This window comes from Scyliorhinus canicula, chromosome 10 (genome assembly GCF_902713615.1).
Source record: "Scyliorhinus canicula chromosome 10, sScyCan1.1, whole genome shotgun sequence".
In the NCBI taxonomy this organism is placed as follows: domain Eukaryota; kingdom Metazoa; phylum Chordata; class Chondrichthyes; order Carcharhiniformes; family Scyliorhinidae; genus Scyliorhinus; species Scyliorhinus canicula.
Window position 1 is genome coordinate 74,570,599 of NC_052155.1, and position 18,096 is coordinate 74,588,694.

Genomic DNA, 18,096 nt, shown 5'->3' on the forward strand with positions numbered 1-18,096 from the left:
ATTGTTTGAAGAGGAGTCATAACTGTCTTCTTGAACTGAATGAAGTGCTGAATGTCTGACACCCATAAGTTACTTTATACCTGGCGACTGAAGTTTAGTTTTGAATAAATTGTAACGAAACCCCTATAGGCAGCAGCAGAAAACGGACACTAGTCACCTTGAATGCTTCAAATCCTTTTTGATATGGGACACAATCCAACATTACACTTCAAAATGTTCAAACCATGTATTGTGTCACAGAGTTTGAAGATTGTGATGATTGATTGGGTTTCTTTATGTTCAACTTCATTACGATTTCACCTTTACAGTTTCATGTTTTTACTTGTAAACTGATGTAATTATCAGCATTGGACTATCTCTCTACAGAACTGTTCCTTTTCTAACAGATGCTGACTGACCTATTTATTGAGTGGTTCCAGTATTTTTGGTGTTGATTTAAACAAATTGCGAGAGGTGTTTTTTAATAGAATTACATTGCCAAGAAAAGGAGGAAAGATCAGTTTCCCTTTGGCACAGTATTTGAGCTATCATATAATAACAACAAATAGTGACTGTGCAGTCGACTGGAGACATTTCCGGAAAAAAAGAGTTGGAACAATTTTAATTTGTTGTTTTAAGTAATTGCTGATTTACCACACTAACATGGAATAACTTAAACTTTAAATATTTCCATTAGATAACCTTGAGAACCAAGGAAAAAGGATTAACTGGATAAGATTAACTGAAAATTGGTCAGTACAGCTTTATTTCTAGCATCACTTACCACAGCTATTTGAACTTCTCCTCCAGTGGAATACACATCACCTTCATGGTCACCGTAAAGAAGAAAACGAACTATGCTCCCATAAATTATTGGCAAGGTTTTGATAGTTTTAACCTGGAAAGAAAGGCATCTTCTAAAGTTAATGTCTTAAAAAGTATACAGAGAAACATTTTTTGCACGTACTTGCCCACAATGGCCTGGATTTTACGTGTTGCAAAGCAACGGTGCTCACTTCTGACTGCAAAGCTGTCCAGAAAAATCTAGCAGTTTTTGTGCTTGGATTTCCTTTCATGGTGTCAGTTTGAAACTGGTGCCAAGTCAAGATCTCCAAACACCCAGAAGCAGTGATGTCAAGGTCAGCAGCTAATCACATTGAAGTGGTCTCAGGTAACAAGCCAGGAAGTAAAATGCACTTTATCCATCACTTTTCTTGAATGACAGAATAAATGATTGGGCCATACACAGGGGATTAAGTTGGAAGAAAGACCAAACAATTTTTCTTTTTAAAAAAATCAAAAATGGAGAAACTTGACCTTCCACGGAGGAGGAGGGGGGCGGGGGGATGACTTGGATGAATGAAGTGAATGCACTATTGTCCAGTTGGCGGATGATACAAAAATAGATAGAAGGGCAAATGGTGAGGTTGACAGTCTACAGAGGGATATAGACACATTAGGTGAGTGGGCAAAAACTTGGCAGATGGAAAACAAAGAAGGAAAATGTGAAGTTATACACTTTAGAAGGAAGAATAGAGGAGCGGAATATTATTTAAAAGGAGCAAGGCACAGAAAACTACAGCACAGAGGGATTTGGGAGTCTTCATGCATAAATCACAAAAAGCTGGCATGAAAGTTCAGCAGGTAACTGAAAATGAAATGAAAATTGTTTACTGTCACAAGTAGGCTTCAAATGAAGTTCCTGTGAAAAGCTCCTAGTGGGAAGGCAAGTAGAATGTTAGCCTCTATTTCAAAGGAAATGGAGTATAAAAATAATGAAGTCCTGCTAAAACTATACATGGCACTTGCCAGACCATACCTAGAATATGGTGAACTGCTCTGGTCCCCTTATCCAAGGAAAGATATAATAGGATTGGAGGCAGTCCAGACAAGGTTCACATGGTTGATATTGGGTATGAAGGGATTTTTTTTAATGAGAAGTGGTTGAGTTGATTGGGTCTGAACTCATTGGAGTTTAGAAGAATGCAAGGTGATCTTATTGAGACACAAGTCTCAAGGAGCGTGACAGGGTAGATCCCGAGAGGATGTTTCTTCTTGTGAGTGAGTCTAGGACCAGAGGGCATAATCTCAGAGTAAAGAATCATCCATTTAAGTCAGGTATGAAGAGAAATCTCTTCTCTCAGAGGGTAGTAAATCTGTGGAATTCTTTACTGTAGAGACTGGGCCGTTAATTATGTTCAAGGCTGAGATAGACAGTTTATTTTAAATCGGCATGGGAATCAAGGGTTATGGGGATATAGCAGGAAGGTGGAGTTGAGGATGATCACACTGAATGGTGGAACAGACCTGATGGGCTGAGTAGCCTACTTCTACTCCTAGGGCTTATGGTCTTCCAAGTATAAAATTAGTTCCTCGGGGCCAGATAAATTGTTCAACAGTAATTCCGACCTTAGTACATAATTAAAAACCCACATCTCATTAAATAAGGTGGAGCATCAACTGTATTTTTTACAGGAGGGCTAAAAGCAATAAAGGCAGAGTTCTCAACAGCTCAGCGAAATATAATTGATAGCAGCCTGCGGGGGACTTCGCCCTCTAGAGAAGCACAGGATCTCTAACAGCAACTTCTGTATTGTGCTGCATGTGTGTGGTTTACAGAAGTTGCTATTGGTTTTAGGGACATAATGATAACAGTGGTGACAATTTCACCATCAGTACAGTCAGTCCAGGGCAATGCAATTACACTATTTAGCAAGTAAGCAACATTCAAGTAAATGTTTTGTCGCCAATATAAAAGCATCTTTTCAACTATACTAGTAAAACCATGCAATGCGTTGCCATGAAAAATATATGGTACAACCAGATTCATAAATGCAATTATACATGGCCAACTTACTGCAGTTGAGATGAATGCTAAAGTGTATCTAGAAATGACTCAACAACATAAAGTGAAATTTATTTTCCTGACATTTTGGTGGGAATTATTACCATTTGTTCTTAATGGCTTCAGTATCTGTGGGCCTTTAGGTAGATATGATTATTTAGGAGTTGTATGATTGATGAGGATGGAACTGCTTTATATCTCCAAGGATGTGTCATTCATTCCAGCTTGGGTCACTGTCTGTGCGGAGTCTGCACATCCTCCCAGTGTGTGTGTGGGTTTCCTCCGGGTGCTCTGGTTTCCTCCCACAATCCAAAGATGTGCAGGTTAGGTGGATTGGCCATGTTAAATTGCCCTTAGTGTCGGGTGGGGTTACTGGGTTATGGGATAGGGTGGAGGTGTTAACCTTGGGTAGGGTGCCCTTTCCAGGAGCCGGTGCAGACTCGATGGGCCGAATGGCCTCCTTCTGCACTGTAAATTCTATGATCTATGATGATTCACAATTCAATGTACCTCTGGGGACCCAAGGAATTAGGGATGGATATCTATCTTCAGTCTGCATGACTCCAATTATGGAGGTGGGGTGACTCCAGGTGACCCTCAACCCAAACCAACAAAAGATTAATTTGCACTATTTCCAACTAAGGATGAGGGAGAGTCAGAAATAGGGATAAAAATGAGAAATTCTGAGTCTTTGTTTGCAATTTTACCATGGTTCCTGCAGTATTATCTTTTGAGACAGCAGCACTCAAGGAATGAGGTCTTCGGACCTTATGAGTATATGTAATATCTTACTTAATACATTCTACTTGATGCATAAATATTAGTTGTTCGTACCTTGTTTGGTCAGGCACAACTGAGGACCCCATTGTGATAAATTAATTCAGAAATTTAGAAAAGGGCTTATCCCAAAACCCCAGAATCTTACAGCTGAGAAACAAATTGTTGGCCCAAAGGGGTATTAAATAGTTTGTTTCAAAAATAGTGATGTTAAAGTAAAACTGACAGCACAAAGTTGAAATTTGACGGATTCCAGATGCTAATGTACTGAATAAAAACAAATTCACTAACTTAATGAAACTATACATTTACAATTTATAGTGAAATACAAATTATATGTAAGAAATCAACATTTCTTTGTTTAAAAAGCAAATAATGCTGCACAAGTCTGATTAACTAATTTCTTGTGTATTTAAAATAAATATTTAAAACATTTTCTCACCGGGGTTAGATGGTCTCAAAAGGACATACATCTCTTAACACCATTAATTAGTTTTTATTAAGTGTTTGTGACATCATAAAAATGAGCATCTGTGAACAAGCTTTCTTTTTATTTTTAAAGAAGTCTTGCAGTTATGAGCAGAAAACCCTACTAATTCCTGCCACTGGTTCCTCAATTGCTTCGTATGAATCAGTGTGATGAAAGATCTTTGTCCTGAATCGTTCTGTTCTGATGAACACAGATGCTGCCTGACCTGCAGAATATTTCCAGCATTTTCACCCTCATTGTATTTGCAATTCTTCACTAACAATGAGGTAGAGTAGCAGAAGGTGCGTTGTGAGGTCCTGAACAGTAATATTAATTTTCAATGTGTAAAAACTTACCAAGTGTCCTGCTTTGAAGGTTTTGCCATCCCACTCAATAGCTGCATATACAGCCCAAGGACTCTGCATTCTTTTAGATGGTAGATCGCTTCTTGTGATTGTGCCTTTATAAGAGCTGAACTTTATTTGCTTGTCATATTTCTCATGGCATTCTTTAAGCCACATAGTAAATTCTCGATCTATCTTCATTCTTTGCTCCTGAAAGAGGATTTAAGTTTTAAATAGGAATCAAAATGCACAAATAACTTCTGTATATTAGAAATTACTCAGTACTAGACAAGAAATTAGAGCTTTGGAAAAGGTACAAAGATTCAGCAGAAAAACACCAAGGTTGTAAGGACATTAGGAGGAAATTAAAGAAAACTGGTCTTATTCGTTGAAACAACAAAGATTATGGGGTTGTACAACAAAAGTTCAAATTTATGAAAGTTTTGGAGTGTGACAGTCAACTTTGATTCTACTGATTCGCGAGCTCCAAACAAGAGACACTGACTCAGGATTATTGCTAGAAGAACAATGGGGAAATTGGAAGAAATATTTCTATAGTGTAATTATTCTTGGGCAAAAGTCAAGATTGCCATAGTTGAACAGGAGGCAAAATTTAGGTTGCAAGATATACCAATTCTAAAATACCACTAAATTGCAGTGGAATTGGGTGTTGGCAAAAGATGTACCAAACTCCAAGGGGGAGATGCATAAAAATGTCATACAGGAGCGTAAAACCTCAATTGCGCAAGATTGCCCAAGTCCAACCCTTTATTTAAGTAACCGTACAGAATTATCAAACTAGAATAATTCTGATTTGAGACATTAAATGTCCACAGATATCTGAAACCTCAGCTCTGAATTATTAGAAAAACCATTTTAGCCAACAACGCTAGTGAGAGAATTTTGTAAGGTAGAAGACTTGGTGCTCGGGTATGACTTTGGTGCGGAATCAATCTGACGTGCCTCTAAGAACTTAAGTCAAGGAAAGAATGCTAATGATTTTTACCCTCTTGGGACTTACACGGCAACAGCTCAGGGCTTTTCATTTCCAGAAACATGTTTTAGCAGATCATGTCACTTTAGGTGCATGGGCAGCTGGCCCTGTATTTTAACAGCTAATGCATAGACATAGAAGACCATCGGTAAAAACTGCACATGGTCAGTAAGAGGGAGAACATCACATATTTCTTGTGCTACATGCTGCATTTGAGTTTACTGATCTGTGGGAGGGTAGACCAGATGGTGGCCAAAACCATCAAGTTGATTACCGTATTCCTCAGTAACAAATTCTGAAGGCCTACTGGCTAGTATTCAAACATCAAATATACTAATAGCAATATCGCTTTTCAAATTTGATAAAGGTGGTGGCATTGGGTAGTCAGTACTGAGACTTAATAAGGTACCAGGACAGGATGGGATGCATCCAAGGATATTAAAAATAAAGAGTAGAGACTGCAGAAACATTGGTCCTAATTTCTAGTCTTCCTCAGACCAGAGTAGTGGCAGAAGCCTTGTGAATTGCAAGTGTTACACTCCGCAGAAAGGTAAAGATAAACCCAGCACGCCAGTCAACTTCACTTCAGCAGAAGAAAAGCTTCTAGAATTGTTAACCCACGACAAAATGAACAGTCACATGGACAATGCAAGTTAAGGAAAGCCAACACAAATGTGTTAACGGCAAATATTAACTTGCTTGAATTTTAAGATGGACTGATGAGGGTAACACTGTTGATGTGATGCATATGGACTTCCAGAAATCTTTTGGTAAAGTGCCACACTACAGTCGTGTAGGCGGAATTTTATTCAATCAGGCAACTGCTGGAACAAACAGCCTACATACCTGATATCTCACTGGCACTGAAATTCCTTTTTTTGGGGGTTTTGTTTGTTTTGTTATTTTATTCCTGTTATTTTTCAATGTATGTTCACAATTACTTTTGTCTTATATAGTTTATAAATCCTTAATACAAACTTTAAAAAAAACATTTATATCAGTGGCGCTCCCGCTTCACCTTAATATAATTGTTAGGTCAGTCAGCAACTTATATTTCCATAAAAACTGAACTACATACAATTCTAGTTCCTTGACCAATTAAAAACAAATTAGGTTCCCTTACTTGCCCGTTCACAACACGTGTGAAAAGTGTGTTCTTATCTTTCAGCTTCAGTTCCAAATCCATGAATGTCAACTTGTTGGTGCTGACCTGAAATTTATCATTGGTGAAAAGTACACCCGAGATTCTGTTGTAACATTCCAGTGCCACCAGTCCTCTTTTCTTGGGAGGCGCACAAAATTCAAAACTAGAAAAGTAAGGATTATTCTCGGGTATTTCTGCAAATATAACATGCAGGTTACAGAATATACATTATAACTTTATACAATTCCACCACTGTATGATGAGGCTGTGATTACGTTATTTTGAAGCTGTGGTTTATTAAACCCTTATTCATGATTTGATGTTTCCGTTACTTTTTTTGGGGGGGGGGGGGGGGGGGGGGGGGAGGGGGGTAAGAGAAGAGAGGTAGAAGAGAAATGTGCACCAAAAACCATGTGTAGATTTTGCAATAAAAGACACACACCAATCTGTCATGGGAGTATCCCTTTAAGAAATGTTTTTGTCTTATCACATAACTTCAGTGATGTCATTGTGTGGATGGAGCTGGGCTGTGGCTCTCAGAGTTGGTTTTACTTTCACTTTGAGTTTGAACTGGTTTTGTTCTGCACAGATTGAAAGAAGTTTTTTTTCTCTCTATCTGCATTTTAAAAGCTGTTTTCAGACTGCTTAATAACTAGAAAAGAAATAACTGTTTTCTGGAAGAAATTCAAACCTGCTGTATAAGAAAGGAAACAGGAGCAGCCATACCAGGTCTCGAGTGCTATGTGCTGGGCCACCCCTTTGAAAAGGGCTTTCTGGTTCATGGGATCTTGTTATTAAATTGGAACAGCTAAAGGGGGAATTTATTAAGGGTTGTACAAAGAGTACTGTAGCTGTGTGGATTATTTATGTTGGTAGTTGATTAAAATGCTTACTGCGTGTGTTTATACAAATGTTAACTAAATTCATAGAATAAACTTTGTTTTTGATTAAATGACTTAAGGCCTCTGTTGAATAACACCTGAAAGGCAGGCCTTTGTGCTCATCGTAATCAAAATCAATAAACAGTTGTAGGTCAGGTGAACTCCATGATATACTTTGGAGATTTCTAAACCCGGGCCCATAACAAATCCTATTGTAAATGGCAACACAAAAATAATGGGGGGAAAAAATGTGCAATATTACTGATAAGTGAGTCTCAAATCAGGATGGAATTGGCTGCAATGACCTTCCATCAAATAGTCTGTAAACACTCACTTTAAAGGCTCCCTTGGAAATAATGGGCAAGTTATCAAAAGAAGCCCTACTATCTGCAGAATCACACCGAGCAAAGGAATTTAAGGACTAAGAAGAGGAAAAAGCAAAAAAAAAAGATTGTAAAACAAAAAACTAAATTAGTACACTTGATCTTACTCTTCTACTGTTGTATAGGGTATCAATCTTCCATTCCAAAAGCATTCAAATATTGGCCTTTTTCCTCTAGCCCCTTTATCAACAGAATAGCAGTCTTCCTCATCATCCTCAGTCGTATCTAAAAATAGACATACAAAATCAGTTAAAAAACTGATGTAGCATTATTTCTCCCCATGCTATTCTCCAGCTACTACTCGAGGTGTGCTTAACTGCATACATTATTTACTATTTAAACAAATCTAACATATTTGCAATTATACAATTCAAATATGAATTCAAGATCTTGTAATTAGCTTCAACACTCGAAAAAGCATAATTGCAAAAGGATAAAGTAAAACAAGTCTCGAACATCACTGTTTATGATACGTATAGTATAATGAAACATGGAAAGCATGCAAATTAGATTGCCACAGATGCTACGATCTAATAGAAAACTGAAAAGGAGACATAAAATGTAGCACCCAATGGGCAAATTCTTCAGATTAAGACACATTCTCCTTTGGAATCTTCAATGCAAACTGTTTGAAAAAATATTATTTATTAAGTGTTAATATTTCCTGCCAAACACAAGCTCATGGTATGGGTGGGGTTAATATATTTACATGGAGTTAATATATTAGCATGGAGTTAATGATCAGAAAACAGAGTAGGAATAAACATGTCATTTTCAGGTTGGCCGACTAACTGGTGGGGTACCACGAAGATCAATGCTTCGGCCTCAGCTATTTATAACTTCTATCAGTGACTTAAAAGAAACCGAGCTTAATGTATCCATGTTTGCTGATTCAAAGTATATGAGGAGGATGCAGAGAGTCTGCAAAGAGGTGTAGACAGGTTAAATGAGTGGACAAGAACATGGTTGATGGAATATAATGTGGGGAAATGTGAAGTTAGAAAAGTAATATTTTTGCAATCGTGCAAGTTTGGGAAATGTTGGTATTCAGAGGGACCTGGGTTTGCCTGGACACAAATTATAGGCAGTTAACATGAAAGTACGCCAAGCTATTAGGAAGGCAAATGATATGCTACCATTTCTTAAAAAAAGATTGAGGATAATAATAATAATAATAACTTATTGTCACGAGTAGGCTTGAAAGAAGTTACTGTGAAAAGCCCCTAGTCGCCACATTCCAGCGCCTGTTCTGAGACTGGTAGGGAAATTGAACCCACACTGCTGACATTGTTCAATACGACAAGCCAGCGATTTAGCCAACTCTGCTAAACCAGCCCCTCGGGGTAAAGTAGTCTTCATGCAATTATACGCAGTACAATTTTGGTCTCCTTATCCAAGAAACAATATACTTGCCTTATGCATGAAACAAAAATGCACTAGTCTGACTCCTGAGATAACGGTGTTATTTTATAAAAACAGGTGACCAGACTAGTCCTACATGCCCTAGACTTCGAAAAGACAGGAGATCCAAGTTCCTCAGGAGCTTGACAGGAAAGATCTTGAGAAAATATTTTCCCTGACTAGAGAATTGAAAAAAGAACAGGTCAATCAGAATATGGGATCAACAATTTAGGACTGAGTTGAGGAGAAATCTCTTCACTGAAAAGATTGTGAATCTTTGGAATTTTCCAGAGAGGTGTGGATGATCAATCATTGAGTAGAGTATATTCAAGACAGAGGTCAAGAGAACTTTGGATAATAAGGGAACAGAGAGATATGGAGATGGTGAGGGAAGGTGGTGTTAAGGTGGATCAATCAAGATATTATTAAATGATGGAAGAGGATTAAAGGGCCGTATGCCCTACTCCTGCTCTTATTTCTTGCTGGTTTAGCACAGGGCTAAAGAGCTGTCTTTTAAAGCAGACCAAGGCAGGCCAGCAGCACAGTTCAATTCCGTACCAGCCTCCCCGAACAGGCGCCGGAATGTGGCGATTTTGGGCTTTTCACGGTAACTTCATTTGAAGCCTACTTGTGACAATAAGTAATTTTCATGCATTTGTATTCTTCGGGAACTTGAATATCTATTTCTAAAATATGCTGCAACTTAAACTCAGCATGGTTTACTTTCATCTTTACAATGGTGAACTAGTAAAATGAATTTCTGTAATGGTAAAATTGTTAGAGAATTGCTGACTGGGATTTAGTAATTTCATAAGCTCTTTCAATCTTCACAGCACAAAAACAAATTAGGGCTGTACATGTATATAAATTAGCTGGGTTGGGGATGGGAATGGTGGACAAGAGAGAAGCAGCAAAAGTTCTGATCAATATATAATGCCACAATGCATGTAACTTTGTTCCTTTCCTCTTGAAATTTACAAATTAAAGATCTCTGCTTAAACACAGTTAGAAAATTAAGAAAGCCTCTTCACTCCCACCATTTGAATCAGTTCAAGTCATCCAGTTCAATTACTTTGCTTACTGAACGGACAGCTAACATCTTCAGGGTATGTTTCTTTATCATACAGGAAAGGATGATAACGTATCACTCCCTCTACAACTCCTTCCCCTTCAACGTGCGCTTTAAATTCAAAGCAGTCTGCAGCCGTGTTGATGAAGAGAGTCTGCATGTCGTCTTTTATTTCCCTTAGATTCACAATCTTAGGGACTTTTCCCTTCTCAAACATTGAGATCTAATAAAAATAGGGACATTAAAAGAAATATTAGAATAGTAAACACAATTAAGGTCACATTATCAGATCTACTTAAAAAAAAGAGAACATTTTCACTTAGCACGTTCTATTCTTTACTATTATCTTCCTGTATTTTTAAATTATACAGAAACTATAAGTGTTAATGATAAATCAGGAGAACGAGTTTGAAGTTTAATAAACAATTTTTATATGGCTCCAACAGTAAATTGAAAAAAAACGTTACCTACTTACCTTAATTAAGATTTAACTTATTGCTGGTGTTTAGTTTTCCAGTCCTCCCATGATAAACACAAGTTCAATTATGATTATAGTGCAAGATTACTCCCAACTCAAACTAAAATCCAAAAGTATATTGGATTAATAATTCAAGGGAAAACTTTGACATGGATTAAATTCACTTAATGCCCCCAATCATTACAAGTGACTGGTCTTTCCCATTTGTTTAATAGAGGCAAGACAAATTTAACAAAAATTCTGTTAAAATTGTTATTTTTGCAATTAGATTCCTGTAATTATTTAACTGAACTAATATGAACGCTGAAGCAAGTTACAAGAATTACAACGTGACCAAGTTTCATTATCAGAATTGGTTTTAAAACACAGACTGGTTATAAAGAATGTGACAATCTCTGAGGGAGGAGGATGAACAGCGAGAGGTTGTGGTCCATATCAGTACCAACGACATAGGGTAAAAGAGGGATGAAATCATGAAAGCATATTTGATTGAGGAAGTTAGGATAGAGACTGGCAAGCGAGATCACAAAATTAGTAATATCCAGATTACTCCCGGTGTCATGCATCACTGAATACAGAAACAGTAGAATAGAGGTGAATATTTCGTTGCCCGGATGGCGCAGGAGAAGGGATCCACAAATGGAACCTCACCAGTCTGACGGAGGAAGTAAAAAAGAACCTGCAAAGATGGAACACACTCCCACTCTCGCGGAGAGTCCAGACGATCAAAATTAACGTACTGCCCAGGTTCCTCTTCCTGTTTAGATCCATTCCGATCTACATCCCCAAGGCCTTTTTCAAAGCACTGGACAAACTAATCATGGCGTTCGTATGGGGGGGGGCAAAAATGCTAGGATCCCAAAGAAGGTCCTACAAAAAACAAAATCCAGGGGGGGGGGGCTAGCCCTCCCAAACCTACAATTCTACCACTGGGCGGCAACAGCCGAGCGAGTAAGGAGATGGATCCAGGAGCCAGAGGCCGAGTGGGTGCGCGCGGAGGAGGCCTCCTGCGTGGGGACCTCCCTCCAGGCCCTCGCCACGGCAGCACTCCCATCCCCACCCAAAAAACACTCCAGCAGCCCAGTGGTGACAGCCACCCTCCAATCCTGGAACCAACTGCGGCAGCAATTTGGCCTGACCAAAATGTCGGACAAGTCTCCCATCTGCAACAACCATAGGTTCACACCAGCACTGACTGACGCCACCTTCAAAAGGTGGAGGCAGGACGGAGGGACACTGACAGTCAGGGACCTATACACGGACGGCAGGATCACAACACTGGACGAACTGACAGAGATATTTCGGCTAGTCAGGGGAAACGAGCTATGGTATCTGCAGCTCAAAAACTTCTTACGAAAGGAGACAAGGACGTACCCACAACCGCCACGACAGACCTACTGGACGCAAGCATCCTAGATAAAGGAAACTGCAGCGACATGTATGACCGACTGGTAGAAAGGGCCGACACCGTACTGGACGCAACAAGAAAGAAATGGGAGGAGGACCTGGGGATTGAGAAAGGGTGGGGACTCTGGAGCGAGGCACTGCATAGGGTCAACTCCACCGCCACGTGCGCAAGGCTCAGCCTGACGCAACTAAAAGTGGTACATAGAGCCCACTTAACAAGAACCCGTATGAGTAGATTCTTCCCGGAGGTGGAGGACAGATGTGAACGGTGCCAAAGAGGCCCGGCCAACCACGCCCACATGTTCTGGTCTTGCCCCAGACTTGTGGAGTACTGGACAGCCTTCTTCGAGGCTATGTCCAAAGTGGTGGGGGTGAGGGTGGAGCAATACCCGATAGTGGCGGTCTTCGAGGTTTCAGGCCAGCCAGATCTATTCCTGGGGAGGAGGGTGGACACCCTTGCCTCTGCCTCCCTGATCGCCCGCTGTAGAATCCTGTTTGGCTGGCGGTCAGCAGCACCACCCAGAGCTGCAGACTGGCTGTCCGACCTTTCGGAATCTCTCCAATTGGAGAAAATCAAATTCGCCATCCGAGGGTCAGACGACGGCTTCCACAGAACGTGGGAGCCATTCATGCAACTGTTCCGGGACCTGTTTGTGGCCAACGAACAAGAGGAAGAATAGCCGGGTGGCCAAGAATCAGGGGAAAATGGTCGGGAGAAGGTAGCCGGGGCATGGAGGGGAGAGATGGACTTGGGGGGGGGGGGGGGGGGGGGGGGAGAAGAAAAGAGAGAGAGAACGGCTAAACCGGAGGAGGGAGGGGCGAACCACGGGGGGGGGGGGGCACAGCTAAGCCTGGGGAGAGGGAAGCGGGAGCCGGAGGGAGGACACGGGATGCCAAAACGCGCATGACATCTCCAGGAGTGGGGAACGAGGAAACTGGAGATGGAGGACGGGAGGAGCGGCAGAAGCGGGGGCGAACGTGGGACGGCAGCGAGACCCATCCGGGAAGGGCGGGCGACAGCAGCACACAGCACAGCCAAATATCGCACGCTGTGATTTTCTCCTCGGCACCCAAAGGTGTGCTTGCCCCCACCCCCGCAGACAGTCGCCTATTTCTGTGGGGTGGGTAATTTTGCCAGATGTACAGAGATGCCGCTGTAGAGATGGTGCACAATACTGTACATAACGGTAATTATACCTTGCTCAAAAAAACCCAATAAAAACATTTATTAAAAAAATAAAAAATAATGAGGTTAGTTCTGGGGAGAGGGGAGACCTCTACAGACTCGATAGGTTGGACCAAACAGAGCCAGGGCAATGTTCTTGTGGAGCAGTTTACCAGTATTATTGGGGATAGTTTAAACTAAATTAGCAGTGGCCTGAGAACCCGGATGTAGCATTAGGAAGGATAAGTAAGAGTGCAAAGGATTGGGAGATGCATATAGCACTTAACTAAGAAATACTGAGGTAGACTCGCATGATAAGGTAATGCAATAAGTTTTAAATTAAGTTTATAGGCGTATATCTAGATAAAACTGCTGAACTGCAGGTGCAAATAACCACATTGCAATATTATTTTGTGACAAATACAGAAAACTGGGTCAATGAAGGGCAGGACCGTACCAAATATTCTTGGACACAAGGTGTTCAGGAAAGAAAGGAGATGGATTGGCCATAGTGATTAAGAATATTTTAGTACTGGAGAGGCAGGATGTCCCGGAGGGGGTCAAGGAATGAATGTTTTTGGTCAGGGGTAAAAACAAAAAAACCATTACACTAGTGGGTGTATTCTATATGCCACCAAGTATAGCGGGTATATATTCAGCCAAATTACAGCGAGGATCAAAAACTATAAAGTAGTGGTCATGGAGAATTTCAATTATCTTAATGTAGAGTGGGATAGTAATAGTGTAAAAGGCAGAGAGAGGGAAGAGTTTAAATGTGTTCAGCAAAATTTTCTACATCACTATGTTTCTGGACCAACAAAGAAGGAAGCATTGCTGGATCCAGTTCCAGAGGAAGTGGGAGAAGTGTATCAAGTGTCAGCAGAGAAAATTTTGGGGAAGGTGAGACTAGTATCATAAACTTTAAATTATCCATGGAAAAGAACAAGGAGCAATCCAAATGTCAGTGGGTGAGAATAGATTTGTCCCAGGTAAACTGGAATCAACAACTGGCAGACAGAACAATGCCTTTAAAAAGTTTGGATACAATTTAAGGTACGTTCCCATGATGGGGAGAAAAAATAGAGCAACCAAAGCCAGAGCTCCCCGGATGACAAGACTGATAGTTGAAGGGAGGAAATGTGCATATCACATATCAGGTTGACAACACCAATGAGAGCAAGGTTGAACATATAAATCTCTGACTGGAAGTGGGAAAAGCAGAAAAGCAAAGAGATCAAAAGCGACTGGCAGCTAATATAAAAGGAAATCCAAAAGTATTTTATATGCATGTAAAACGGAAGAGGAGGGGTGTAGCTAATCATGGATCAAAGAGGATCTACACATGAAAGCAGAAAGCATGACTGAGATACTAAATGAGTACTTTGCTTTTGTCTTTATCAAGGAAGAAGATACTGCCAAAGGCATAGTGAAAGATACTCAATGGGTTAAATTGATGAAGAGGTTATTACAAAGGTGGGTGTACTCAAGTCAGCCAGACTGCATCGATGGTTACCTTAACGTCCTTGGATACTAAGGGTGGAAGTTACACAAATATTGGCCATAATTTTCCAAGTCTCCTCAGATACAGAGGTGCTGCTATAGGACATGAGATCTGCAATTTTTACAACACTCATAAAAGGGTAAAAGGATATGGCCAGCATAGAGATGATAGCCAAGGCAAACTTAAGTCACTTGAACAAGTGTGCATTAATTAAGGAAAGTCAGCATGGATTTATTGAGGATAAATCTTGTCAAAGTAACTTGTCTGAGTTTTTAAAATGATGTAACAGAGATAGCTGGATGAGAGTAATGCGATATACATGGACTTCCTAACGGTGTTTGGTAAAGTTCTACATAATAGACTTCCCAGCAAAATGGAAGCTGATGGAAGGAGAAAGTAGCAGCATAGATACAAAGTTAACTAAGTGACAGGAAACAAAGTGGTGGTGAACAGTTGTTTTTCAGACTGGAGGGATGTGTTCAGCGAAGTTCCCCAGATAATACAATCCCCACAGTGCAGGAGGCCATTCGGCCCTTTGAGTCTGCACCGGCTCTCCAAAAGAGCACCCTACACAGGCCCACATCCCCGCCCTCTCCCCATAACCCCACCTAACCTGCACATCTTTAGACAGTAGGAGGAAACCGGAGTATCTGGAGGAAACCCATGCAGAGACAAGGAGAGAACGTGCAAACCCCACACCAGTCAATTCAAGGCCGGAATTGAACCTGGGTCCCTGGCGCTGTGAGGCAGCAGTGCTAACCACTGTGCGGCTGATGTAGATTAAGAGCAGGGGAATGGACAAGCTGAGCTGCCCTCGCAGGGAGCCAGTGCATTCATAAGAGGCTGAAAAACTCCTTTTCTGCTGTAACCAGTTCATGATTCTGTGAATTGCTGAAGAAAATTAAGACATGCTGCCAGAGCTTTATGTCTTGTCAAATTTCAACGCGAGCAACAATTTATACTGCAATCTCTTTTTTCAGCAATACTAAAGTTATTTGCTATTTATTCCTTCACAGGATGCAGGCACCACTAGCTAAGCCAGCATTTATTGATCATCCTTAAGTGCTCAAGTGATTCATTGATTTTACTTCATGTCCTTCACATTGTAGGTTCAGTAACTCTTGCAATATAATGCCTTGCTCTCACATCACAACCAAAATGTTTCTAAGAAAAATTGCAAAAAAGTACCTAATATATAGATTTGCAACACAAATAACATGATAATTGAAAAACTGATGATTTGCAATAAGCACCGTTGAATCCAAAATGTTGACTTGAAAATTTTCTCTAAAAGTAAAATGACAAGAAACTGGGAAGAATGAGGTCTTAAATGCACCACTCCTTTCAACTACAAAAACTAAAGTTAAATAGGTTTTAGAATGAAGCTACCCCAAATGATTTTCTCTCAAATTAATAAACAAAGTTATCTACCGGAACTTCAATCTTGTTCTTCCTCCCCTCCACTCCACTATCAATGGCATAAAACCCATCACATTTTTACTTTCCTTCCATTCTGAAGTCATATTTGACTCAATGAGGAGTGGGAAGTTGGGCAAGACAGGGGCGTAGTGGTATGTCATCAGTTTAGCAGTCCCGTAGTACAGGCTGATGTTCTGGGACATGAGCTCAAATTCCTCTGTGGTAGCTGGTGAAATTTTCAATTGAAAACATTCACAAGAGCACTAGATGATTATTCCAAACAAAACATTGTGCAGGGTTATGCACCAAGTCATAATACTGAGTTGGTGCAGATATGATAGGCTGAATGGCCTTCTACTGCCCTGTAACAATTATAGAATAGAACTACAGAATCCTTACAGTGAAGATGGCCATTCAGCCCATTGAGTCTGCACCAAAGTTCAGAAAGAGCACCTTATCCAGGCCTTATCCTCCACCCTATCCCTGTAACCCCACCTAACCAGTGGACATTAAGGGGCAATTTAGCATGGCCAATCCACCTAACCTGGACATCTTTGAACTGTAGGAAGAAAAAACTTGTTCTCGCCACCGGTGCTCTAGACAGTAGTATTGCCACAGATGAGTATTTCCAACATTTTGTTTTTATTTCAGATTTTCAGCATCTACAGTTTTTTGCTTGTATTTAAGCATTCAAAGAGATCCCATAAAAATGAATATAATTTACCTCAATTTCAATGTTGTTAAAGGGTACTACTTCTTTAGCAACCGTCATATCATTTCCTTTAGGTCCATGAATATAGTAGTGGTATATGTGGCTAAATAAAGCAAAAATATTAACAGTTTTCAAGATATTGAAACTGACAGTAATCCCATAATAGTTTCAGAGTTAAAGTATATAATTCATGTGAAATGTATATGTCAAGTCAAAATCCCTTAATAACTCCCAAGCCATTAGGTCAGCCTGCTTACAAGATCTGATCCTTGGCTATTCCTTCAGATTTTTCACCCAAGGATTAGATAATAAATCAGCTTGATCTAATTTTTTAACAAAATTAACATTTAACTTATGAACAAGCATGGTGGTAGGCAATTGGTGAATGGAAGGATAGTAGCACAATATAACTTTAACAAATAGATCTTTTAAAAAATACCCATTTCAGCTTCTAGGGATTGTCTAGAAAGAAATTTAACTGGTCATCATTTCAGGGTGCAGACAGGTTCCTTAAGTCTTAACACATTGGCCCAAACATGACAGCAAAACAAACATATCCAGCTAGGAAGTATGGCAGGGCTCAGGAAGGGCAAGAAGAGAGACACCGAGGAACGAGAGGGCTGATTAGGAGAATGATGTCTCCAAGAGAGAGAGAGATGAGGAAAAGTGTGAGCAAAAGGTAACACTACTCACTTCCACACTTACAACTTATTTATGACTTCCCAACTCTTCTTAAAAAATTGTTATTTTTCCTGGACCTGGCTTTAGAGTTTACAAACTACTGCTGGAACAACAATAACCAAACAAAAAAAGTCAAATCCTTTCTATTGGCTTTCAACCTCTTATGTGCAGGTTAGGTGGATTGGCCATGATAAATTGCCCTTAAGAGTCCAAAATTGCCCTTGGTGTTGGGTGGGGTTACTGGGTTATGGGGATAGGGTGGGGGTGTTGACCTTGGGTAGGGTGCTCTTTCCAAGAGCCGGTGCAGACTCGATGGGCTGAATGGCCTCCTTCTGCACTGTAAATTCTATGATTGTATGATGTGTGTCCAATAAATTATTTTGGGAGCAACTGGGAGATCTGGGTTAAAGGGAAAAAGTTCAGTTTTTTCAGCATCCTTTTGATTTT

The 18,096-nt window shown here is 40.2% G+C and overlaps 1 protein-coding gene across 3 annotated transcripts in view; it reads right to left on the minus strand.

The window, feature by feature from the left end:
• The window catches only part of smchd1 (structural maintenance of chromosomes flexible hinge domain containing 1), a 217,226-nt gene that overhangs the window by 171,497 nt on the left and 27,633 nt on the right, over positions 1-18,096 (minus strand). For 2 of the 3 annotated variants that reach the window (XM_038809194.1, XM_038809196.1), the window contains 6 exons: positions 16,981-17,071; positions 10,290-10,509; positions 7,924-8,041; positions 6,532-6,715; positions 4,427-4,624; positions 764-877 (listed from right to left, as the gene is read on the minus strand). In XM_038809194.1, coding sequence (XP_038665122.1) covers positions 764-877; positions 4,427-4,624; positions 6,532-6,715; positions 7,924-8,041; positions 10,290-10,509; positions 16,981-17,071 — 925 coding nt within the window. The remainder of the gene's footprint in view (positions 1-763; positions 878-4,426; positions 4,625-6,531; positions 6,716-7,923; positions 8,042-10,289; positions 10,510-16,980; positions 17,072-18,096) is intronic. The other variant, XM_038809195.1, reaches the window with a different exon arrangement.